The following is a 26,359-nucleotide window of genomic DNA, read 5'->3' as shown; positions in this document are numbered from 1 at the left end:
TATCATCTGCATATAGTGAAATTTTTTCCTCCATTTCCCCATATTGCAAGCCTCTTATACGCTCCTCCTGTCTTATGAGGCACGCCAGTGGGTCTACCGCCAAGGCGAATAGCAATGGTGACAGTGGGCACCCCTGGCGCGTACCCCGGGCCAGTGAAAATCTCTCGGACATTGCACCATTCACCCGTATGCGGGCTGTAGGGGCCACATACAACAACTGTATCCACTTTACGAAGTTAGGGCCGAATCCCATCTTTTCTATTACCCACCAGAGGTACCCCCATTCTACGCAGTCGAACGCTTTTGCGGCGTCTAACGTTAGCACCTCCCTTCCTCCTTGATCATCCGGTGTCGCCTGAAGATTTAAAAACAGCCGCCTGAGGTTGACAGCCGTCGATTTGGAGGGCATTAACCCCGATTGGTCTTCATGCACAACATGCTGTACCACCCTATTCAGCCGCAGTGCCAATATCTTTGCCAAAATCTTGACATCCGATGTCAACAAGGATATTGGTCTGTAGGACTCCGGTAATTGACTGTCTTTCCCCTCTTTTGGGAGAACCACTATCGTAGCCTCATATAGGGAGTCTGGTAGTTTACCTCTGTCAAAGCTATCCTGCAAAGTACTCAAGTATTCTGGCACTAGTTCCGTCCCATATTCTTTATAGATTTCCCCCGGTAACCCATCTGGACCCGGGGCTTTCTCATTTGCCATATCCCTTATCGGCTGTTCCAACTCTTCCAGTGAAATAGGTGCCTCCAAGCTTTCACAGTCCTCCCGGCCCAGGGTAGGCAAATTAATGTTTCCCAAGTACTCGTCTAATTGCTGTGTGTCGTAATGCACTTTGGATGTATATAGGTCAGTATAAAACCGCTGAAATATTTGCAAGATTTGCCCCGTGTCTGTCTCCACCCTCCCCCCTCCACCGTAAGGCCATGAATGAAATTATTACTCCCATGCGGCTTTGCCATCCTAGCGAGTAGTCTCCCCGCCGTTTCCCCTTCTTCGTAATATTTCTGTTTAAGGAATAATCGTTTATTATCCGCCATTGTTAGTTGATGATTTTTTAACAACGTCTGTGCCTCCACCCAATGTCTAAGTGTCTCCTCGGAGCCCTTTTCTACATGTCTCCCCTCTGTTTCTGTCACCCGATCCTCTAAACTTTCTCCCAATTGCCTAGATTTAGTTTTTATTCATTTAATATGTTGAATGAATACTCCCCTCAACCAGGCTTTCATGGCGTCCCATAACACCCCTCGCGGCACTGACTCAGTATTAAAATTGAAATATTCTTTTATTAAGTCCCGTATTTCCCCGCCATCCATTAATCTTAGCCAAAACGCATTTAGCTTCCAATTCCCGGGGTTCCTGGTAGGCCTTACACCCACTTCCAGCGTCACCGCCATCGGAGAGTGGTCTGACAACGCCCTCTGTAGGTATTCAATTTGCGCTATGTACGGCACTGCTGAGGCTGAGCATGCTACCAAGTCTATTCGCGAAAGTGACTGAAATGTGGATGATGCACACGAGTACTGCCTCACCCCTGGATGTTTATCTCTCCAAATATCCCTCAGACCCAATTCCTCCATTAATCTTCCAAAGGCAGTCAGGTCTCCCCTTTGCCCTCCCCCTCCCCTATGAAACCTATCCAACCCTTCAGACATCACTGCATTAAAATCCCCCATCACGATTAGCGGTACCTCAGGCCACCTGCAGAGTTTCTCCGTAACTCGTTTAAGTACAATGCTAGAATAAGGCGGAGGAATATACAGCACTACTAGAATACACTCCCAATGATATATAGTACAGTGCACTCCCACATATCTCCCCTCCTCATCAGAAAAGGACGAATGACAGACAAAGGGAAGACTCCTGTGTATCAGCAAAGTCACCCCCCTGGAATAAGTCGTATGAAAGGAGTGAAACCCATGTGCGATCCACACTCTCTTCAATAGGGATACAGATTCTCTAGTCAGATGCGTTTCTTGCAGCCCCACTATCAGGGCATTTTGTTGTTTAACCCAGTTAAAGATTGCCTGTCGTTTCCTAGCTTCCCGTATTCCCCGGACATTCCAGGATAGACATTTAACCGATCCCATCAGGTGCCATATCTTTAAGAAATCTGTTACCACTCCAGCCTGCTCCAGTCAAGATATTAGGCCGTGCGTTCCCTCCCTCCTCCCCTCCCCCCCCAACAAAACCTCCCCTCCGAAAAGGGTCAGAGGGACATGTACTGTCTCTCCTATCCAGCAGAAACGCACCATAGTGCGAACTTTTAACATGCCCTATGGGTATCTCTCTTTGAACCATTTAACTTTCTCACCACTTCCAGTGAGCGCTGGCTCCCACATGTATTAAACAATCCCACACAATCAGCAGAATTACAGATACATTAGGTACCCAGTAACAATCCCACATAACATTGCCATCAGGTGCGGCCATTCTTGTTAAAAGGATACCACCCTGCTGTGTTTCAGACAAGGGTGTTCACACACTTCGGAGAACTGCATAAGAACATATAATATGCTACAGTCCCGTAAACGCCAACATGGCTCCAGACTTCACCGCCCAGGCGGGCTTTCACGCATCTTCTTCTCCAGCCGGTCTCCGCAGCCGTGCCTCATTGCTATCCAGCCATCTTGCAGCTTCTCTGGGGTTCTCAAAGAATGAAGCAGTCCCAAAAGCAACCACCCGCAATTTAGCTTGATACATCATGGAGTACAGTATGGACAAGTTCCTCAGACGTTTCTTTACATCCCAATATTGCAGCCGCTTCTTCTGTACATCCGCGGAGAAATCCGGATAAAAGGATATTTTGGCGCCATTGATGGAGATATCCTGCCGTTCCCTTGCCTTCCTCAGTATCTTATCTCTGTCCTTGTAGTGCAACAGCTTCACTAAGACCGGTCTCGGGGGCCTCCCCGGTGGTCCCGGTCTGGTAGGTACTCTGTGTGCTCTTTCAACAGCATATAAAGGAGACAGCTCTTCCCGGCCAAACTGCTCCAGCAGCCATTTTTCAAAAAACTCATCCGAGTTATTGCCCTCCGTTTTTTCCGGCACTCCGACCAAACGCACGTTGTTTCTGCGTAGCCGATTCTCTAAATCATCCGCCTTAGCCTGCAGGGCCACCACCGCCAAGGACTGAGACTGCACATCCCGCCTGAGCTCCGGCAGAACATCTTCCACTTCAGACACTCTCCCCTCAATAACTGTGGTTCTTTCTGCCACTTTCTGTAAATCATTACGTAACAGCAGAATATCCTCCTTCAGGCTTCCCACCTGCCCGGTCAGCATAGATAAAATTGAGGAGTTCTGCTTCACCGCAGCGAATATATCTGTGAGGGAAGGCTCCTTCACCTGGTCTCTCCTTCTATGCGTTCTGCCTCCATCTTCCTCAACACGCCTGTCCCGCCGCTGACTCCCCAGCTCTTCCTCCTCCTCACTCACCGTGTCCTCTCCCAGCACTGAGTATCTGGAGCCTGAGGCCATGCTGTCTGCCTTCCCATTGCCAGCCACCGGCGTCTTGCCTGCTGCAGATCCGCTCGCACGAGGGGTTCTTGCAAATCTCTCCAGCCTGTCTGCTGTTTCAGACCGCATGTGCCTGCTCCTGCATTCAGTCTCCTCGGCGCCATCTTGTCTTCTCGGCCCCGGACTCGCCGGCGGCGTTTTTTGTTTCTTGGAACGGGTCATTGCAGCTGTATTAAGGGGTACCGACTCCTCCAGCCTCCCAGCCTCCAGATCGGTGAATATTACCGGGTAATTCAGGGATAATCAGTACTTTCAGGATGGATACAGCAGGAGCTCCAGCCACACACATCCTCTTACATCTGCTGCTAGGCCACGCCCCCCCCCAACGGAAAGTCTAATGAATCCATCATGTGGCAGCAACTAAATTAATAAAAGCATGCAGAGCAGACAAAGTCAAGAAATTCAGTTGTTGTTCAGACCAAACACCAGAAGTGTGATCTCAGTGACTTGGACGATGGAATGATTGTTCGTGTCAGACAGATGGTAGGAGTATCTCAGAAACTGCTCCTAGGATTTTCACATACAACATTTTCAAAGTTTATACAGAATGGTGCTCAAAACAAAAAGCATCCCGGCAGTACGAGTTCTGTGGGCAAAAATACTTTGTTGACCCCTTCTAACAGTTTGACATACATTTACGAAATTGCAGTAATTGCACAGGCACAACTGGAAGTTTGGCTGCCAGATCCAGCTGCATTTCCACCATAAGGCCTTGTTTATACCATGCAGATTTGATGCAGATTGTGCATTTTTTTAAGCCAAAACAAGGAATGGAACCTAATCAGAAGAAATTTATAAAGTAAGATACTTGAAGTGTCTCCTCTCCTGGTTTCAATTTTGTTCTTGCCTTAAAAAAATGAATGCAAAATCTGCATCAAATATGTACCGTGTGAAGAAGGCCTTAGGGTATGTCCACACGTAGTGTAAACACTGCGGATTTCATTGTCGAAAATCCACAGCGTAATACAGTAGCAGCAGAGTGGATGAGATTTGAACAAAACTGTTTTTAAATAGATCTGCAGTGACCCACCATCCAAAAGCCAAACCTTTTTTTATTTTTCTGTCGATATAGCCCTATGAAGGCTTGATTTTTGCGGGATGAGTTTTAGTTTTTCATGGCACCATTTATTGTACCATATAATGTACTAGGAAATGGGAAAAAAAATATTTGTGGGGTGGAAAATGAAAAAAAAAAAACAGCGATTCCTCCATTTTTTTTGCTCTTTGTTTTTACGGTGTTCACTGTGAAATTAAAATGACATGGTAACTTTCTTCTGTGGGTCAATTACTGTGATACCAAATTTATATCGTTTTTTTTATATTTTACTACTTTTACAAGGAAAAAGTAGGTGTAAAAAATAAAATTTCTTGTGTCGCCAAATTCTAAGAGTCATAACTTTTTTATGTTTCCGTCTATTGTGCGCTGTGAAGGCTTATTTTTTGTGGGACAAGCTATAGTTTTTGATGGTACCATTTTAGGATACATGCACGTTTTTGATCACTTTTTATTGCATGGGGGGGTTAATAGGCTGTCAGAAGAGGTCGTCCCCTCTTTCCAACGCTTTAGATTTAGATACTGCGGCCGCTATTGACAGCAGCATCTAAGGACTTAGGCTGGATTCACACGACCGTGTGCGTTTTGCACACGCAAAAAATGCGCCATTTTGCCTGCGCAAAAAGTACTTAACAGCTCCGTGTGGCATCAGCATATGATTCGCGGCTGCGTGCTTTTCGCGCAGCCACCATCATTATGACACTCCGTTTGGATGTTTGCACGTGGTGCTTTTCTGTTTTCATTCATCCTTTTGACAGCTGTTGCGCGAATCACGCTCTTTGCACGGAAGTGCTTCCGTGTGACATGCGTGGTTTTCACGCACCCATTGACTTCAATGGGTGCGAGATGCGCGAAAAACGGCCAAAGAACGGACATGTCGTGACTTTTTTTCAGCGGACTCACGCTGAGTAAAAATCACGCACATGTCTGCACGGCCCCGTAGACTAATATAGGTCCTTGCGATGCGCGTGATTTTGCACGGACGTATATCCCGGTCGTCTGAATAAGCACTTACAGGGAAGTATCGGCTGTAACACACAGTCGACACCCGCATTGTATGGAGCAGGCTCAGCCCATAAGCCCGCTCCATACTTTCCCTACCCAGCTATGGCGTAAGTATAGGTCATACATTGGGAAGGGGTTAATATGGAGTAGGTCCTCCCTTTGTGGCTAAAATAGTTTCCACTCTTCTGGGAAGGCTTTCTACAAGATTTTGAAGTGTGTCTGTGGGAATTTTTGGCCATTCATGCAGAAGAGCATTTGTGAGGTCAGACACTGATCTTGAAGGAGAGGGCCTGGCTCACAATTTCCGCTCCAGTTCATCCCAAAGGTGTTCTATGGAGTTGAGGTCAGGTCAGTCAACTTCTTCCACACCAAATTCCCCCAACCATGTCTTTATGGACCTTGCTGTGTGCACTGGGGCACAGTCATGCTGGAACAGTAAAGCGCCTTCCCCAAAATGTTCCCACAAAGTTGGAAGCATAGAATTGTCCAAAATGTCTTGGTATGTTGAAGCATTAATATTTCCTTTCACTGGAACTAAGGGGCCTTGGCCAATCCCTGAAAAACAATCCCATAGTATTATGCTCCTCCACCAAACTTTACGGTTACAACGCTCGTTCATCGGCTGATCGTGTCATTTATAGAGCAATAAATATTATCGTTGTCGGCAGCTCATCTATCTGTGTAAACGGGGAGACGTGCTGCTGACATAATAGAAATGTATGAGGACGAGCGATCGGAGTAACGAGCGCTCGTCCCCATACTATCTCCTTGTGAAAGGAGCGCCGATCAACAAGCTGTCTCGTTGACCGGCGCTCCTTTTTACAGCCAATATTGGCCGATGTAAAAAGGACCCTTAGGGACAGAATTGGATGCCTCCTTAAAGTGTTAACACCAATTGTCTATTCATATGGTGTGGTTATATCACGTTTTTTGCTGCAATTTTTGTAAAACAGAGAATTGTGTCACAAAAGCGTACATCATCTTAAGCTTGTCCAACAAATATGGTAATATGTTATTATTTAATAGGGCCCCATTCCAAGTTTTGCTGTGGAGTCCTATTCTTGCTTTTTGTACTCCCCTGCTGTGGGCATTATCTCTCTGCTGTGACATCACGTTTTACATAATTTCTGCGCTTTGTAATCACTTAATTAATTAAAACTGTAATGAGACATCATTGTGTGAATTATAACTGCAGGGTAATATCATTATTTGCCTTTCTGTCATGTGATGTCACTGTGTGTATGGTGACATTTTTGAATGCACCTCCCTGTACTGTGACATTACGGAGTGCATTATAATTGTCTAGTGACATCATCGTTTCTATTATTTCTGTGCTGTAACTTCACTTGTGTTGATATCACTGTGTGCATTATCCCTGTGCTGTGACATCACTAGTTTTGCTATGGGGCACCATCAGTACATGTTATTTCCTTGATGAATAGGTATCTGTAATTTAACCTAGTGTCTTCTTACTGCCTTTTTGTATTTTAGAGCCTTTGTTAGCCAGCATACTCATAAATGATTATTATTATATTACTTTTGAGTTATTTTTGGTATGTTGTCAATAGGTTTTATTGTATCCAATACAATGTCCTAGGTTCAGCGTATAAAAGTACGCAATGATTTGTGACCTCAGAGTCACATGAGAAGAAGCTGCCTTTTTATAGAACTGGTGACAATATACCCACCGGTTAAGGTAAGGTATACTCAGGTTTATGCTCAGTCTTGAGACTTCATGTACACCGCTTTCTGTTCCTAGAAAAAGAGTTATTGTTCTCCCTTCAAAATTGCACATGCGTGCAGCTCTTTAATCATCTCGCTGTAATTTTTTCTTAGTTTTTTTTTATTTTTTATATTTTTTCATTTACTTCAATCGTTCTTGGCATCTGTAAAAAGGACCTGCTCCCCTCTGCCATTGCTCAGATTACAGTACAAAGTTGGCAGGCATTCAACATCTTTTCTACTCCTGCTCCTTCCATTCTAGTTCTGCACTGAGCCTATTAATGAAAGCTGTTCGATGGAAACATTTATTTTATAATGCTACATGAATATATATATATATATATATATATATATATATATATATATATATATATATATATATATATATATAGTAGGTAGCTACAGAATTATCTACGAACATCAAATCTAATAATAAAACAAAAAAAAAAATTAGAAAAATTGTTGTCCCCCACCCCCCACTTTAATAGTCTGGTATGATTATAGGGGTATTTATAGTCTCAGCATATATCTTTGTATAATGAAAGTTATACAATTTTTCAATACACTTTCTGTATGAATTTCTTTCAAGAGCTCTGCTTGCTATTATTCAATGGAACCTTCATTGTTTCCTTCCAGTTGATACAAACCTGCCCAGGTCATGTGATGATCACACAGGTGTCAGAGCTCCAAAAAATTTACTGTAACGAGCCAAACAGCTGTGTAATAATCCCATGACTATGACAGGTTTTTATTCCTTGGAAGTAAACAATGAAGCAAAGCAAAGATTAGTATTCAGAAAAAGTAGACATTTATCATAGTACAGCTTTTTCCAAAAAAAGTTTAAGAAATGAAAACTGAGCTCTGATTGGTTGCTATGGGCAACTCGGCCAGGTATTCTCCAAGGTACTTACCAGCAAGTACTGCAGAGGAGATATTCCCATAAGTGTACACTGGGATGGGCTGATCACTCAATGAGGATGTCAGGCCTTGTCTGAGAATGTCTTCAATTTGCTCTTGATCGTCAGTGTAGACTGAAGACATAAACTGCATCTTGAGATGGGAAATGATGCTTGAATTCCCTCCGCTGCGAGCACATCCAGAACAACATAGAAACAGTTTATTTTTGTATTACAATATACAGTATTTATTCAACCTTCTTTTTGAAAATTATATATCCACTGTTCAGCCATAACATTTAAAACCACTTGTCTAATATTATGTAGGTCGCCAACTCTCTGCCAACACAGCTCTGACCCTTCAAGACGTTAGAAGCAAATCCTTTAAAGAGGCCCTGTCACCACATTATAAGTGGCCTATCTTGTACATAATGTGATCGGCGCTGTAATGTAGATTACAGCAGTGGTTTTTATAATTTTTGACGGAGTTACGACCTATTTTAGCTTTATGCTAATGAGTTTCTTAATGGACAACTGGCCGTGTTTTACTTTTTGACCAACTGGGCGTTGTGGAGAGAAGTGTAGAAGATGCTGACCAATCAGTGACCAATCAGCGTCAAACACTTCTCTCCATTCATTTACACAGCAGATAGCATTCTTATTACATCACTATGTGCAGCCACATAAACACACTATAACGTTACTCAAGTGTCCTGACAGTGAATATACATCACCTCCAGCCAGGACGTGATGTCTATTCAGAATCCTGACACTTCTGTAGTGTCTGTGTGAGATTTACAGCAAGGCAAACGTAATCTCGTTTTAAATGACAGGTTACATAGTAATCTCGCGAGATTACGCTTGCCTTGCTATAAATCTCAAACAAACACTACAGAAGTGTCAGGATTCTGAATACACATTCCGTCCTGGCTGGAGGTAATGTATATTCACTGTCAGGACACTAAAGTAACGTTAGTGTGTGTGTATGTGGCTGCACATAGTGATCTAGTAAGAACGCTATCTGCTGTGTAAATGAATGGGGAGAAGTGTATGACGCTGATTGGTCACTGATTGGTCAGCGTCATACACTTCTTTCCACAACGCCCACTTGGTCAAAAAGTAAAACACGCCCAGTTGTCCATTAAGAAACTCATTAGCATAAAGCTAAAATAGGTCATAACTCCGTCAAAAATGATCGTTTTTCTAAATAAAAACCACTGCTGTTACCTACATTAATTACAGTGCCGATCACATTATGTACAAGATAGGGCATTTATAATGTGGTAACAGAGCCTCTTTAAGTCCCGTAAGTTGCGAGGTGAAGGCCTTTATTAATCGAATTTGTTTTTCCAAAACATCCCACAGATGCTTGATTGTATTGAGATCTGAGAAATTTGGAGGCCAACTCAACACCTTGAACGATTTGTCATGGTCCCCAAATCATTCCTGAATAATTTTTGCCATGTGGCAGGGCACGTTATGCTGCTAAAAGAGGCCACTGCCATTCGACAATACTGTAAGGGTATGTACACACGGCTTATTGTCGGCCGTTTTTCACCATTGTAGCGAGATAATCAATGTTATTCACTTCACCTGTCATTGGTTTTAATGTAATGGCTGATTGTTAAATATACAATATATATTATCAATGCTGCATAACTCCTCCAAATTTTTCCACCATCTCTATTAATTTAGGATGAAAATCATACGGTTAGCTAGATGAACAAAAAACAACTAGTATATTAACAGAAAAATATTTGCCGTAAAAGGAAGTCTGTAGTCTGCGAATGGAATTTACCTGCACTGCAAAATGTTCAAAATTATCTCAGAATCTGACTATAAACTGCCATTCACAACACATTAATAAGAAATGGTGAGAAAGTGACAATTTGTGGTCGGATGCTGAGGACCAACATTCAGAATTTTAACTGTTAGGCTGGGTTCACACGACCTATTTTCAGACGTACTGGAGGCGTTTTACGGCTCGAAATACGTCTGAAAACAAGCCTCCAATACGTCGGCAAACATCTGCCCATTCATTTCAATGGGTTTGCCGATGTACTGTGCCGACGACCTGTAATTTTACACGTCGCTGTCAAAAGACGGCGCGTAAAATAACAGCCTCGTCAAAGAAGTGCAGGTCACTTCTTGGGACGTAATTGGAGCTGTTTTTCATTGACTCCAATGAAGAACAGCTCCAAATTACGTCCGTAATGGACGCCCCGCAAAACGCGAGTACATGCATTTACGTCTGAAATTCAGGAGCTGTTTTCTCCTGAAAACAGCTCCGTAATTTCAGACGTAAATGCAGTTATCGTGTGCACATACCCTTAGGGTAAGTTCACATGTGACAGATTTGTTACAGAAATTTCTGCGACTTCCCCAATATTCAACCACGAATCTGTCAACTGTGAATATACCCTTTATGTAGTTAATCTCAATAAATGGGGATAAAACTTACAAAAATATTGTATATGTTTCACTATGTCATGGTACAAGAAATAGAAACAGGCATTACATTGTGTAATAAAAGAGAATTGGATACATACAATATAGTTTAGAGATGTACAAGCGGTCAAGGCATAAGGAAACATTAGCATGCCTAGCACATAAGACGTTAACCTGGGAGGAGGTAAGGTAAGGCCTTAGGCCTTATTCACACGAGCGTATTTCACGTCTGTGTTACGCGCGTTAAAACAACGGACTTCACACGGACCTATGCAATTCAATGGGGCCATTCAGACATTCAGTGTTTTTCACGCAGCGTGTGTCCGCTGCGTGAAATCCACTGCATGTCCTATACTTGTGCGTTTTTTGCGCATCACGCACCCATTGACCGTGTGCTGTCCGTGATTCACGCAACAATTGCTAAAGAAATAATGAGAAAAAGAAAAACACCTCCTTCAGTTTTTGAAGGCAATGGGTGCGTGAAAACCACGCACCGCACATGGATGCACTTGTGTGTGCGGTGCGTGATTTGCTCATCAGTTCAATTGAAAATAATAATTTTAAAAAAATGCTGTTCTTTGCGAGTGCGTGAATAACGCACACCCATCACAAAGCACACTGATGCGTGAATCTTATACGCCCGTGTGAATGAAGCCTAAGGCCTGATTCAGAAGAGCGTATTTAACGTCCGTGTGCTGTCCGTTTTATTCACGGACACCACACGGACCTATAAAGTTCAATGGGATTATTCAGACATGCAGTGTTTTTCACGCAGCGTGTTTCCGTTTTGTGAAACTCACTGCATGTCCTATTTTGGTGCGTTGTTGCGCACCTCACAGCCCATTAAAGTCAATGGGTGCGTGAAAAAAACGGACAGCACACGGATGACATCTGTGTGCTGTCCGTGTTTTTCACACACTAGTTGCTAAGGAAATAATGAGGGAAAGAAAACACCTCCTTCAGTTTTTCTTGGTGACGTAAAAAACGCATGACATACGCGCGTAAAACATGCAGATGTGCACCGTACACGGATGCCACACGGAACTGCAAAGCAAGAAAAACCCCGCATTTTTTATACGCGCAAAATTGACTCGTTCGTGTGAATGTAGCCTTAGGCTGGGTTCACACGACCACATTAACGTCCGTAATGGACGGAGTATTTCGGCCGGAAGTCCCGGACCGAACACACTGCAGGGAGCCGGGCTCCTAGCATCATAGTTATGTACGACGCTAGGAGTCCCTGCCTCTCCGTGGAACTACTGTCCTGTACTGAAAACATGATTACAGTACGGGACAGTTGTCCTGCAGAGAGGCAGGGACTCCTAGCATCGTACATAACTATGATGCTAGGAGCCCGGCTCCCTGCACTGAGTTCGGATGACATCTGTGTGCTGTCCGTGTTTTTCACACACCAGTTGCTAAGGAAATAATGAGGGAAAGAAAACACCTCCTTCAGTTTTTCTTGGTGACGTAAAAAACGCATGACATACGCGCGTAAAACATGCAGATGCGCACCGTACACGGATGCCACACGGAACTGCAAAGCAAGAAAAACCCCGCATTTTTTATACGCGCAAAATGGACTCGTTCGTGTGAATGTAGCCTTAGGCTGGGTTCACACGACCACATTAACGTCCGTAATGGACGGACGTATTTCGGCCGGAAGTCCCGGACCGAACTCAGTGCAGGGAGCCGGGCTCCTAGCATCATAGTTATGTACGACGCTAGGAGTCCCTGCCTCTCCGTGGAACTACTGTCCTGTACTGAAAACATGATTACAGTACGGGACAGTTGTCCTGCAGAGAGGCAGGGACTCCTAGCATCGTACATAACTATGATGCTAGGAGCCCAGCTCCCTGCACTGAGTTCGGATGACATCTGTGTGCTGTCCGTGTTTTTCACACACCAGTTGCTAAGGAAATAATGAGGGAAAGAAAACACCTCCTTCAGTTTTTCTTGGTGACGTAAAAAACGCATGACATACGCGCGTAAAACATGCAGATGCGCACCGTACACGGATGCCACACGGAACTGCAAAGCAAGAAAAACCCCGCATTTTTTATACGCGCAAAATGGACTCGTTCGTGTGAATGTAGCCTCAGGCTGGATTCACACGAGCACATTACGTCCGTAATGGACGGAACGTATTTCGGCCGCAAGTCCCGGACCGAACACACTGCAGGGAGCCGGGCTCCTAGCATCATAGTTATGTACGATACTAGGAATCCCTGCCTCGCTGCGGGACAACTGTCCCGTACTGTAATCATGTTTTCAGTACAGGACAGTAGTTCCACGGAGAGGCAGGGACTCCTAATGTCGTACATAACTATGATGCTAGGAGCCCGGCTCCCTGCACTGTATTCAGTCCGGGACTTGCGGCCGAAATACGTTCCGTCCATTACGGACGTAATGTGCTCGTGTGAATCCAGCCTTAAAGTTGTATAACAAGGTAATACACTAGAGATTTTGGTCAGCTGATTTTGACCATTTTCTGCCGACTGTCGGATGCTTTTTATGACACGAACTTGCACCGACCAAAGACGGATAGCTTTAGAAAAGTTAATCTGCTGTTTGATTTTTTCGGTCGCTGTCGGGTGCAGTCTTTTAAAATCGTTCATGCTCAATGAAAGATCTGCATCCCATCAAAAGAAGCTCTGGCCAGGCCACAGATCAAGGAAGAGATTGATCGTCGATTTGTCATTTTAACCTATGGCGTTGTTCAGAACTGCAGACCTACCATGAACAACAAGTTCGATAGACGGCCATCTGAAATCCCTAATATACAGTCAGCTTTAGCAGTTCAAGGCAACAAGATGTTGATGTGGAAGAGCAGATAGGTTAAGAAGAGAATAGAGATTGGTGAAAGTTAAGGACGTCAGACCTTTTCAAAATTAGTTTTGGTATCGTATAGTATGCTTGTTACAATAAGGGTATGTTCACACGGCCTATTTTCAGACGTAATTCGGGCGTCTTACACCTCGAATTACGCCTGAAAAAACTGCTCAATTACGCCTACAAACATCTGCCCATTGCTTTCAATTGGTTTTACGATGTTCTGTTCCCACGAGGTGTAATTTTACGCGTCGCTGTCAAAAGACGGCGTGTAAAATGACGGCTCGTCAAAAGAAGTGCAGGACACTTCTTGGGACATTTTTGGAGTCGTTTTTCATAGACTCTATTGAAAACAGCTCCAATAACGTCCGTAAAAAACATCGCGAAAAACGCTTCCGTTGAAGACAGCTCCGTATTTTCAGACGTTTTTTGTTAAGCGTGTGAACATACCCTAATACATGTGGATGTTATAGGGAATTGCTCAGTGAAAAAAAATCTGAGAAAAATTAATTGACTTACCTGTAATGTAAAACTGTTAATCCAGTATAACTATCTTCTAGAACAGTATCCTTGAAACTGGATTTCAACTAAGTGAAAATTGCAAAATATGCAAATTTTATTATGTACATTAAAAATTAACCAAATTAACGCAGAACTGATACCAACCATAAACCTTAGCAGTATTTGACTTAGAACTCATGCACATGGTAATATTGCAAATCTGTGTTGTTTGGATCCATAATATTATATCCATAGCCTGCTATGAGCCTATTCTATGTTTTCATGTGCCTCAAATTTAGACAGAGGCACAAATAAGTTTTTTTTTCTACGGCTTCTTTGAGAAACTGCAAGGCAAACACCATAGCATGCAACAATACATGTTGTATTATGGAGGTATTCTCCCCTAGAAGCCTCATTGAGGCAACATAGGGGCACATGGAGAACCTACGGATCTGTAATGTTAGTATAGTAGACCATTTAAACCCTTATCGACCAGCCTATTTTGTGCCTTAAAACAAATATAACTTTTCAGGAGATTTTCAGAATAAGCTGTCATATGTGTGTACATGATGAATAACACTATTTCTGGCCATTATATGCTGCAGCAGCATGGAGGACATTATACAGCAGTAATAAGCAGAGTAGCTGGGAATCCAGCACTGGGGTGAGATATAACTCTTACCAGAAGCAGCAGCTCGTCTGCGTGTGACTCTGCTCCCACCTCCCCTCTACACAGACTTCTATGAGTAGCAGCGTCTGCGCCTTTCCATAATATTGTATCTGCTTCTAGGTTTCCGACTATCATCGTTATACATAAGGTGTGGGTTAAACTAAAGCAGTTGCGAGGGACTACTGGATTTGGGGTAATCATAACCTACCTAAGTTCTTTCCCCTATCAGGTTTTGAACATTGGCAACTGCTTAGGCCCCATGCACATGACCGCGCAATTGCGCTCGCATACTATCCGCTATTGCAGAGCTGCAATTGCGGATAGTATAGGGCACATTATATTCTATGGACTAATGCACACGACCATGGTCCGTGCATTGCCCGAAGCCCAGACTGCAAAAAAAAAAAAATAGGACATGTAATTTTACAGGCCGCATTTGCGGTTCAGGCTCATTAAACTGAATGAACTCTTGTATGTGCACGGTCTGTGATGGCACTTCTCGGACCGGTCGTGCCGTAATCACGGACTGTGCACAGTTACGGTCGTGTGCATGAGGCCTTAGGGTTACCAAATAAATTTATCATATAACACCTACTGAAATAGTTGGGCTAATACATGCATATAGCAACCTAAGTGAACTGTGTGACATAGGAATATGAACACATATATTATAAATCACACATGAACCATTTCTAGCGAAAAGTAGGCAATGTTTTATTGAGAGACAAAATAGTTAAAAACAAGTACATTGGCAGGAACATTAGCCATGAAAAAAGGATCCCCACATAGGTCGGGCCCCACAGCCTCATATAATAAAGTGCAAATAGTGCGTGCAGAAATTGGTACATAAATAATAACGTCAAACATGGATAGAAAACCATCCAAGGAGAAAATAGTATAATGATGAAAAACCAGACAGCAGGGAATACGATTTAAGGAGGCATACAGACCAGAACTATGGGGGGATCAACCCCAACACGTGTTTCGCATGTAGCTTCTTCCGGGGGCTATAACAAATTGCACAAATGTATGGGTATATAAAGCACAACCCACCAATGAATGGCTAAAACATACAGCTGGTAACATAAGCAGTAAATTACCTTCAAAGCCCTACACGATATAAACCCATTGGCACATTCCTCCTAAGTATCACAGTATGGAAGCATAAGGTCCCATGCACACAAACGTATTTTTGCGTCCGCAATTCACCCGCAAATCTGTGGGTGAATTGCGGCCCCATTCATTTCAATGGGCCCATGCACACGACCGTGGTTTCCACTGTCCATGCATTGCCTAGGAGGCTGGACCACAAAAAGAATGGACATGTCTTATTATGGCCGTGTTTTGCGGTCCAGGCTCATAGAAATGAATGCACCCGGCCATGTGCACGGCCCGCGATTTGCGGGCGGCCCGTGGGTGACACTCCGCGGCCATCCGAGCTGAAAGTCACGGCCATGCACACCACTACGGTCGTGTGCATGAGGCCTAAGGGTGTGGATCTGTGAGTTTGCTCAGCAGAACATAACGCAGGTGCAGCTAACCGTAATCACACTAGCCCGTCCCTCAATGAGGGAGGGGTGGGCGAGTGGGAGCACAGTCAGCCGCCCCGGACATACCAGACATGAGCACACTGCCGGTGCGTGCATGCATACCCGTGGAACGCACTGGACCACAAAGAAGATGGCCGCCATCACCAGTCACCCGCCCCACCACCCCATAGTTCTGGTCTGTATGCCTCCTTAAATTGCATTCCCTGCTGTCTGGTTTTTCATCATTATACTATTTTCTCCTTGGATGGTTTTCTATCCATATTTGACGTTATTATTTATGTTCCAGTTTCTGCACGCACTAGTTGCACTTTACTATATGAGGCTGTGGGACCCGACCTATGTGGGGATCCTTTTTTCATGGGTAATGTTCCTGCCAATGAACTTGCTTTTTAACTGTTTTGTCCCTCAATAAAATATTGTCTATTTTTCGCTAGAAATGGTTCATGTGGGATTTCTTATATAGGTGTTAATAAATTAATCATCTAATATTAGGTGACTCTCAAGACCTACAAACAAATACAAGCTGACTACGATCTCTCGCATAAAATTTTCTAGCAATACAATACTTGAAAAACCAGCATGCCTATGGAGCTTAGAATTAGGTCATGAACATGCAGATCAGGTGCTAGATATTCTGGCCTTCCGGGGTAATGCTTTGGGATTGATTTCCTGTATTTATAAGAACTTACTATGTGCAGTTCTCATAAGGGCACGTTCAGATGTTGGTGCAGATTTGGGGCAATTACGCAACGAATCTGCACCAACATTTGCATATTTGACAGGTAATTCAGACGTTGCAGAAAACACAGCGGACTTGCCACAGATTTCAGTTTTTGCATCGCAAAAGCTGAAATACGCAGTGAAATTCCGCTTCTTCTCCGCAACAGACAGTGCATGCTGCGGACTGAAAATTCTGCACCGCAGCTTATGGTCTGCAGCGGAGTTTTCCGCAACGTCTGCACGAAGATAACTAAAAAGGTGTGGAAACCAATGGACAAACTGTCTGCAAGGGATGTCCACTGCGGACTGTCCGCAGCGGAATTCGACAGCAATTCCGCCACGTCTGAATGTGTCCTAAATCATCCTCTCTCAGACAAAAGTGGGAAACAGACTTAGGTCATATATGGAATAATCAGTGGTCATTTCTCCTACCCCGAGACCTTCCTGAGTGAGAGAAGGCATCTCTCCCAAATACAATGTATTCGGAACATCTTTAGGCCCTTTCACATTTTTCACATTTTGCTATGTTGAGGCCTTGTGCTAAAATAAAAATAAATTCAAGTTTCCTCATCATTCTGCACTAAATACCCCATAATGAGAAAGTGAAAACAGAATGTTAGTAATCTTTGCTAATTTATTGTAAAGGAAAAACTAAAATATTGCATTGACAAAAGTATTCAGACCCTTTGCTATATTACTTAGTTGAAGCATCTTTGGCAGTGATAACAGCCTCCAGTCTTCTTGGGTACGATGCCACAAGGTTTGCCCACCTCGATTTGTGAATTTTTCTGCCATTCTTCTCTGCAGATCCTTTAAAGCCTGTCAGGTTGGATGGGAACAGTCGGTGGACAGCGATTTTCAGGTCTCTCCAGAGATGCTTAGGGTCATTGTCTTGTTGGAAGGTGAACCTTCGCAAAGTCTTAGATCCAGATCACTCTGGATCAGGTTTTTATTAAGAATATCTCTGTAGGGGCGTGGCTTGGACATGGCGCTGACCAGACGTGCTGCTTGAGAGCTCCGTTCCTGCACTTCCATAACCCGCTCATAAGCATATTATAAGACACACTTGAACCTACCTAATGGTCAGGAAATCTAAGGCAACCTCGGGGACTCCATACTGTACGAGGCAGATGTCTTCAGCCGGCTCCATTCAGCGATTTCTCACCGACGCTGCTGCTGGGCCGTCTCCCAAGATGGCGCTGTTGGAGGGGAGACGAACTGGACCAGGATTCCCGCTTGCAGAGGAGTCTTCTTCGGGAGTTGCCGCTGCAGCATCAGGTACCGACAGTACCCCCTCTCCGGTCTCTGGCTCCCAGGGTTCGTTTCCTTCCCTGCTGGCGGGGGTAGAGATGGACCCTTCTGGAACTGCCATGGCGCTCCCTGCACCGTCCTGCTCACCACGTGGTGTCAGTCATGGCGCCCGGGCCTCTCTTTCCTCATCCTCTGGCATGCTGGGGTCTGCATCAATGCCTGCTTCTCCTCGGGATCTGGATCTTCATTCCTCCCCCCACATTAATGGCTCTGCCAGCATGGGAGATGATTTACAGGGCCTGAGACAACAGCTCGCCTCATTGCCCACTAAACAGGACATGGAGCGTTATGTGAATCGTCTTGAGATGACATATAAATCTGAGATACAGGCTCTTACGACTAATGTCTCTCAATTATCCGATCAAGTTCAGCGCATAGAAGGCGATGTTTTCTCTGTTGCACAGCAGCAAGTCTCTCATGCAGAACGGCTGGATCAGCACTCCCAGCAGATTCATGCTCTATTTAACTTGGCTGAAGATCATGAGAATCGGAATCGCAGTAACAACATTCGGCTCCGGGGCATTCCTGAGGATATATCTTCGGGGCAACTCATACCCGTCCTACAGTCTTTGTTTAACTCCCTGCTGGGGCGCCCTGCTGACGATCCATTGGAGCTTGATAGGGCTCACAGGACTCTCGGCCCTCGTAACCCGGATCCTGATAGGCCTAGAGATGTGCTATGCCGTGTCCATTTTTTCTCTCTGAAGGAGCAGATCATGAGGAAGGCCCGAGACAAAGGAGAAGTCTTATTACAAGGGGTCAAGATCCAGTTGTTATCCGATTTGTCCAAGATGACCCTGGACAAACGCTGAGTGCTTCGTCCCTTACTGGATGTGCTGAGAGAGCATGAGATCTCCTATTCCTGGGGTCACCCCTTCCAGCTACAGGTCCGCAGAGATGGGACATTGCTGAGTGTTCGAGACCCAGGGGATGTTCCGGACTTCTGTGCTGCCCTCCAGGTGCCGAGAGTTTCCCTGCCTGATTGGCCGTATGCCCCTCTACCATCACAGCGCTCAAGGCCGCGCCGGCGTGGTCGTTCTCCCGCTTCTCCTATGGGTCGTCATGGTGGGCGACGTGCTGATCCGCTGTGATTTCGTATGGAGGTTTCTTTGTCAGCCAGCAGTAGGCCTAGGCCTTAAGTTCATTTGTTACTGGTTATATCTTGGGAGGCGAAGATCTGATGTGTGTCATATAATGCCCAGTTATGCCGGTACTTCCGCCCTAGGTAGGGGCTGCAGGTGTTCAGATTGATCAGTTACCCGGGATTAATTAATGTTCTTCAGTTGCCAGTACTACTGCACCATGTATGTTATGTGATTATCTACGTTATTACTAATTACATGCCTGTGCATTCATGCGTTAACTGTATAGATTTCCGGTAATGTATTGTTATGTTGGTATCTCTGGTTTGATCCTGACCAAATGTCGGCCATTATTTCACTTTCTCGTGATATTGAGCTAATTGCCTTAATGTTCTTTCCATTCATGTGTTGGTTCTAAGATGTGTGATATTTGCACTGGGTTGGGGGGTGCGGGGCACTGGCTAGTCCTTGTCCTGACACTTCTCCTCTTAGGGACTCACTGGTTATATCCGGTGTACTCTTGATTGTTTCTCCTTGAGTAGCTCAAGGGGTGGGTGATTATTTCACGTGTCTGTTTGTCTTTGTTGTTGTCTCTCCCTTCCTTGTTTGTCTTGTTGTTGTTCGTCGCGCCTCTACTTAGTACATTGCTCTACGAGCTCCTTTAGTGAGAGGTGGCAATGGCACAATTGAAGACTTGTACCTTTAATGCTAGGGGGCTTAATGTCCCAGAAAAACGCTCACAAATTTTATACAACATGCATAAAGAGCGGGTACATATCTTGTTCCTGCAAGAAACTCATTTTCAGACGGGCCATACGCCACAGTTCACGAATCTATATTTTCCGGCCTGGTTCCACAGTACCAACCCGGAATCTAAGTCCAAGGGTGCCAGTATATGTATTCATAAGTCACTCTCACATAAAATTCTTGATGTTCTGGTTGACCCGGATGGTCGATATGTTTTTCTCAAGCTATCCATACGTAATAAGATCTTTACACTGGTCAATATGTACCTCCCCAATAGGGACCAGGCACGAGTAGGCCGATTGTATTTAAGGAAACTGGAAGAGTTCACTGAGGGCGTTCTAATTGTTGGAGGTGATTTTAATCTGACTTTTGATTCCAGACTTGACACCTCTTCGGGCAGGTCTGTGGTTCCTAAGTCGCATTTGGGGGCACTGAAAAATGTGATGCATTCCATGCAGTTGATTGACGTGTGGAGGATTCTACACCCTCAGGTAAGAGAATACACTTATTTCTCCCCACTGCATAACATGTACAATAGGATAGACGCTTTTTTGATTAGCCACCACTTGCTTACCTGGCACCCTACCTCTGACGTGGGCCCTATGATTTGGTCGGAACATGCACCTGTGTTTCTGACCCTTACATTTCCTAATTCATTACCTAATTTCCAATCCTGGAAACTTAATGACAACTTGTTGCGGGATGCAGTATGCGTGGCGGCCATTAAAGATTCAATTACCGGTTTCTTTGAGGTTCATGAACATGAAGCTACTCCCTTGCCACTCCAGTGGGAGGCACTGAAGTGTGTCATTCGAGGGGTACTGATACAAAATGGGGCACGATTGAAGCGCGAAAAGGGGTTTGCTATTGCACGTCTCTTGATTCAGATACGTGATCTGGAATCCTGTCATAAAAGGGTTCCATCCTCACAGAGTTCACTACAGCGAGAGAATCCTTGCGTTCTTTGATAGATCAGTCGCATGCTCGATTCAGGGATCGGATGCGCAAGCACTCATACGAATATGCAGATAAATGCGGTAGGTCTCTGGCACGGATACTGCATCCCCGTACACAAGCGTCATATATCCCTAAAGTTTCATCTCCCTCGGGCGTTGAGGTTCATGACCCGGTTGGTATTACTGACTGCTTTAAACACTATGACTCGGCGCTATATAATATCAAAGGCCAATTTCATGATATGCAGGCAGAATCGTTACGGGATAAAATCAACCGCTATGTTCAGGATACTGCGTTGCCGACCTTGGAGCAGGGGGTGGCTTGAGGAGGATTTTTTGGAAACCGAAGTGGAGCGGGCTATTGGAGAGTCGCCCTTGGGCAAAAGCCCGGGGCCCGATGGGTTTAATAACAAATTTTATAAGGCATTTAAAGATCAATTGGCTCCTTTTCTGACTAAAGTTTTTCGGTGTCCTCCTCATGTCCCTTTGCGCCTCAATCCCTCGAGGCTCATATAACTCTTCTACCTAAACCAGGCAAGGACCCAACGGTATGCGCAAACTTCAGGCCCATATCGTTAATTAATGTAGATGTGAAGCTTTTCGCGAAGCTACTTGCCTCTCGGTTATCGCCGTTACTACCTGACTTGATCGTGGATGATCAGGTGGGGTTTGTATGTGGTCGGGAAGCGCGGGATAACACCAACAAAACCCTCCTCTTGACGTCATATTGCCAATCCCATAAGATACCAATGTGTTTACTCTCGATAGATGCCGAAAAGGCTTTTGATAGAGTGCACTGGGTGTTCCTCCGCAGTGTCCTGACACAGGTTGGCCTTGGCACCACTACAGTGGATAGAATAATGGCCTTGTACCAAAGGCCTACAGCTCGAGTTCGTGTCAACGGACTATTATCTGATCCTCTGTCTATTGGTAATGGCACGAGACAGGGGTGCCCACTTTCGCCTCTTTTGTATGTTCTGGTCATGGAACACCTGGCCGTGGCGCTGCGGAATAACCCTGATGTTAACGGTATACGCATTGGCTCACAGCATCATAAATTGGCGTTATACGCGGACGACCTCCTGGTATATATAACAACTCCCATGATCTCTTTGCCATCTCTGACGGAGGAGTTTGAGCGCTTTGGCCATCTAAGTAATTTTAAAGTCAACTACTCCAAATCGGAGGCCTTGAATATCTCTTTGGATCAACCTCTGGCTGCCCATCTCGCTCAGGTTTTTCCGTTCAGGTGGCAACCCAAATCTTTAAAATATCTAGGGGTACATGTCCCTACGCAACAGTCAGATTTGTATGCTCTGAATTATACGCCCATCCTACAGCGTACCATGAAGGAATTGGCGGAATACGGCGGAAACCGCATGTCGTGGTTTGGACGTATCAATGCGGTCAAAATGGATGTCTTGCCCAAATTTTTATATCTCTTCCAGACCGTCCCTATTGCAGTACCATCCAGTTTTTTCCAGGTTTTACATAGGGCCAAAACTAAGTTTGTGTGGGGCTCCGCTAAGCCTCGTATCCGGTATGCTGTCCTTAGCCGGCCAAAAGTAGATGGGGGCGCGGGTCTCCCAGACTTCAAACGATACCATCAAGCAGCGATAATTATGAGAGTAGTGGATTGGTTCCGTTCGGAGTCAGGTAAGCAATGGGTGCGCATTGAAAAGGCTATGTCTCCTCTGGCATTATCCTCTCTGCCGTGGCTGTCAGTCCTTCAGAGACAATCTCTCCCTCTACCTTTCCTCACACGTCAGTTTCTCATGGTTTGGGAACGGATCTTGGGTACTCCGTGCCTTGTTCATCGCCAGGGTCCCTTGACTCCTCTATTTGATAATCCTTCTTTCCCTCCGGCGGAGGGTGTTGATACATTCCTCTGTTGGGAGAGAGGAAATGGTGGATGTTTATCGGAGACCCTTACTCCAGACGGTGCCATGTTGCCAATGACGGTTGTATCTGCTGCCTGCCCGGGGAGGAGGTCAACCTGGTGGTCCTATTTGCAATTGCGGTCCTATCTTTCTTCCATACGTGATTGTATGGTCTTACTACAGGTTAAGACTCCTTTGGAACTCTACTTGTCCTTGCCCACAGCTCCTTCTCACGTGTTGTCTCACCTGCATGGGATCCTTCTGCCGAAATTTTCTTCCTCTCAATTATCTTTTACTGCCGCATGGGACGAGGAAATGGGGGTTAGACACTCTGAGGAAGAGTGGGGTACCGCTTTCCTGTTAGCTCATAAGTTACCGATGTCTTGTTTTGCACAGGAAAAGAATTACAAAATACTAACCAGGTGGTACCGTTGTCCGACCTTGCTACACAGGATATTCCCCGATGTGTCTGCTGATTGTTGGAGGTGTGGGGGGGCTCCTGGAACTATGTTGCATATTTGGTGGGATTGTCCCATGCTACGTCCCTTCTGGGGGAAGATTTTTGATTTAGGCAACAAGCTTTTCCATACTGAGGTTCCAACCTCGGCTTCCATAGGCTTGCTTTCTATGGTTCCTGGATCACTCCCACACCTCAAAAGGGGGATCTTTAGACATTTCTTGACCGCAGCGAGAACGGTGATACCTCGTCACTGGAAATCACATACTGTACCATCCCTGGCGGAATGGGTAACGGAGGTGAACGGGATCATGAGAATGGAGGAGTTGCTGTCCGTTGATAGGGGCAAATCGGGGATCTTCGTCCAAACTTGGATGGTATGGACTGGATTCCGGGAAGGTGCTGATCTACCTCTCTGGTTGGATGGCAGGTTCTGAATGAATCTTAGTACTTACCTGAGGCGCTTTGTATGTATGTGTTTTCCCTTTGTTGTCTGATGTTATGTGTTGTATGTTCATATACTTAAAAAGTGCTCTTACTTTACAGTAAAGTTCTCACTTTACTGAGGGGGCGGTCTCCCTGACTATTGCACAAATTTAATGCGAACATGATACTGTTATTGCTATATCTCTCTTATCATTCAATTCTGATAGGTGGGAGGCTACCTCCTACTGTTGTTCTTCTACGTGTATATATATATATATATATATATATATATATATGAATACTGTTGTTACACTATGATGTTTCACTAAAATGTATTGCACTGCGTGCAAATTTATACTTTTTTTTTTTGCACAAACCGTGAAATGTTTGTATTGTTATATTTTCAAAATAAAAATCTTTGATAAAGAAAAAAAGAATATCTCTGTACTTAGCTCCATTCATCTTTTCATCAACCCTGACCATTCGCCCTTTACCAGCTGCTGAAAAACACCCCCACAGCATGATGCTACTGTAACGTCCATGGTCGTCATGACTTACCCTCTGACGGCCGCAGCCATGGACGAGTGAGTTCCCAGCGGCATCTCCCTCCTGAGAGATGCCGGCACTCACTTCCTGGTCTGGACACTGTCTCCCGCAGGGGGCGCGCACGGCCTTAAAGGGCCAGTACGCGCACAATTGCAGAATACTGCAATTAGCCCAGAATGCTTTGGGACTATAAAAGGGGCTCTGCCCTCTCGATCTCTGCCTGAGTGTTGTTATGTTACCTTAAGTTTGTCTTTTGCAAATGGTCTCCTATTGTTTTCCAGTTCCCAGTGTTACCCGTTCCTGCTGCCTGTACCCTGTGTCCTGTGCTACCGTGCCTCTGTGCCTTCAAGAGTTGGAGTCGTGTTGTGCCCTCCGCTGCATCTATTGTGTAGCACCCCGCTGTTTGTCTGTCTACTGTCGGAGCCTCATCTTAGCCTGAATCTACTGCTACTGTCTACATTGCCTCAGGTACCCTTTCTGAGCTATAGACATTGCATTGTACCTGTTTGGCCAGCTGCTATCCCGCTACGTGGTACTGCCCAGTGGGTCCCCACCCCGCGCCTTAACAGTATGCTCAGGCCATGGACCCCGCTGGTCAATTCAAGGGCCTGTCACCCTCCCAAGCCATGCAGGCGGACCTGCGAACACGACAGGATCAACTTCTTGTGGCAGTAGACTCCATGGCACTACAGCTAGGGGCGCTAGCTGCTTCCTTTTCTGCTCCTGTTCCGGCTTCTCCGACTGATCCTCCTGCTACACCTCCTGGCAGCACCGGTTCTGACCCTAAGTTCTCGCTGCCACTACCACTTTGTTTCTACAGAGACGCAAGCGCGTGCAGGGGATTTCTCAACCAGTGTCATATCCACTTCACCCTGCACGCCAGAGCATTTCCCTCAGACGGCGCCAGGATCGCCTTCATTATTTCATTACTTGCCGGCAAGGCCCTGGCGTGGGCGAACCCAATCTGGGAACGACAGGGACCCGAGACCCGGGACTTCCAGGGGTTCATGCGGTTATTCCGCACTGTGTTCGAGGAGCCAGGACAAGTCTTGTCGGCAGCTACTTCTATACTGAACCTTCGCCAGGAGGACAACTCCGTGGGCGAGTACACCATTCAGTTCCGGACCCTACCAGGAGAGCTGTCGTGGAACAATGAGGCATTAGTAGCTTCCTTTTGGCATGGTCTGTCATCCGAGATCAAAGATGAACTAGCTGCTCTTGATCTACCACCTACCCTGGACGACCCAATTTTACTTGCCACCCGGGTGTACAGGAGGCTCAGAGAAAGATCCCAAGAGGTTCGTCAGGAGAGAAGGCTTCCTAGGTTGGCTCCCAACTTCCAGCAACCTCTCTTGTCCTCATCTGCTGCTCCACCCGAGGTTCCAATGCAAGTAGATCGGCTTAAACTATCTGTCCAGGAGAAACAGCGCAGGCACACTTCTGGACTCTGTCTATATTGCGGCCTCGCTGGCCATGTAGTGCGTCTGTGTCCCCAGAAGCCAAAAAACTCCAACGCCCAGGATTGGTTGGAGAGACAACCCTGGGTGACACAGCAGTTGACAGAGAACTCTCCTCCACGCTGTCCATTCCTGTGACTATTGTCGCTGGCGAGAGGCCCCATCTGATCTCTGCCTATCTGGACTCTGGCTCTGCAGCCAATTTTATACGCACAGACCTTGTGGATCTTCTTGACTTGCCCATTACCCTTCTGGAGAAGCCGTTGATTGTTGCCTCAGTAGATGGACTGCCGCTGCCCGACCCAATATTGTCTGTAACCAAACCTCTGAGGCTTCAAGTGGGAGCACTTCCTTCTGAGCTCATCTCCCTGTTTGTCCTACCCAAGGCCGTCAACCCCGTGCTGCTGGGTTTGCCGTGGCTCCGTCTACACGCCCCAGTCCTGGATTGGAACTCCGGAGAGGTTCTCCAGTGGGGTCCCAAGTGCGTCAACCGCTGCCTCCTCCGCATCAGTCATTGGCAGGGTTGCCCTCTTGCTACTCTCAGTTCTCGGATGTCTTCGACAAGAAGGA

General features: G+C 45.5%; 1 protein-coding gene across 1 annotated transcript in view; it reads right to left on the bottom strand.

Moving 5' to 3' along the window:
- TMPRSS9 (transmembrane serine protease 9) overlaps positions 1-26,359 on the bottom strand; it is a 217,765-nt gene that overhangs the window by 45,250 nt on the left and 146,156 nt on the right. Inside the window, exons 4-5 of the mRNA XM_075862948.1 lie at positions 14,006-14,073; positions 8,222-8,394 (exon numbers count right to left, since the gene is read on the bottom strand). Of these exons, the coding sequence (XP_075719063.1) occupies positions 8,222-8,394; positions 14,006-14,073 (241 nt within the window). The remainder of the gene's footprint in view (positions 1-8,221; positions 8,395-14,005; positions 14,074-26,359) is intronic.

The sequence above is a fragment of the Rhinoderma darwinii genome, chromosome 1, assembly GCF_050947455.1.
Source record: "Rhinoderma darwinii isolate aRhiDar2 chromosome 1, aRhiDar2.hap1, whole genome shotgun sequence".
In the NCBI taxonomy this organism is placed as follows: domain Eukaryota; kingdom Metazoa; phylum Chordata; class Amphibia; order Anura; family Rhinodermatidae; genus Rhinoderma; species Rhinoderma darwinii.
Note: the sequence above shows the minus strand (reverse complement) of the source record. Positions and strands in the feature narration are given on the sequence as shown.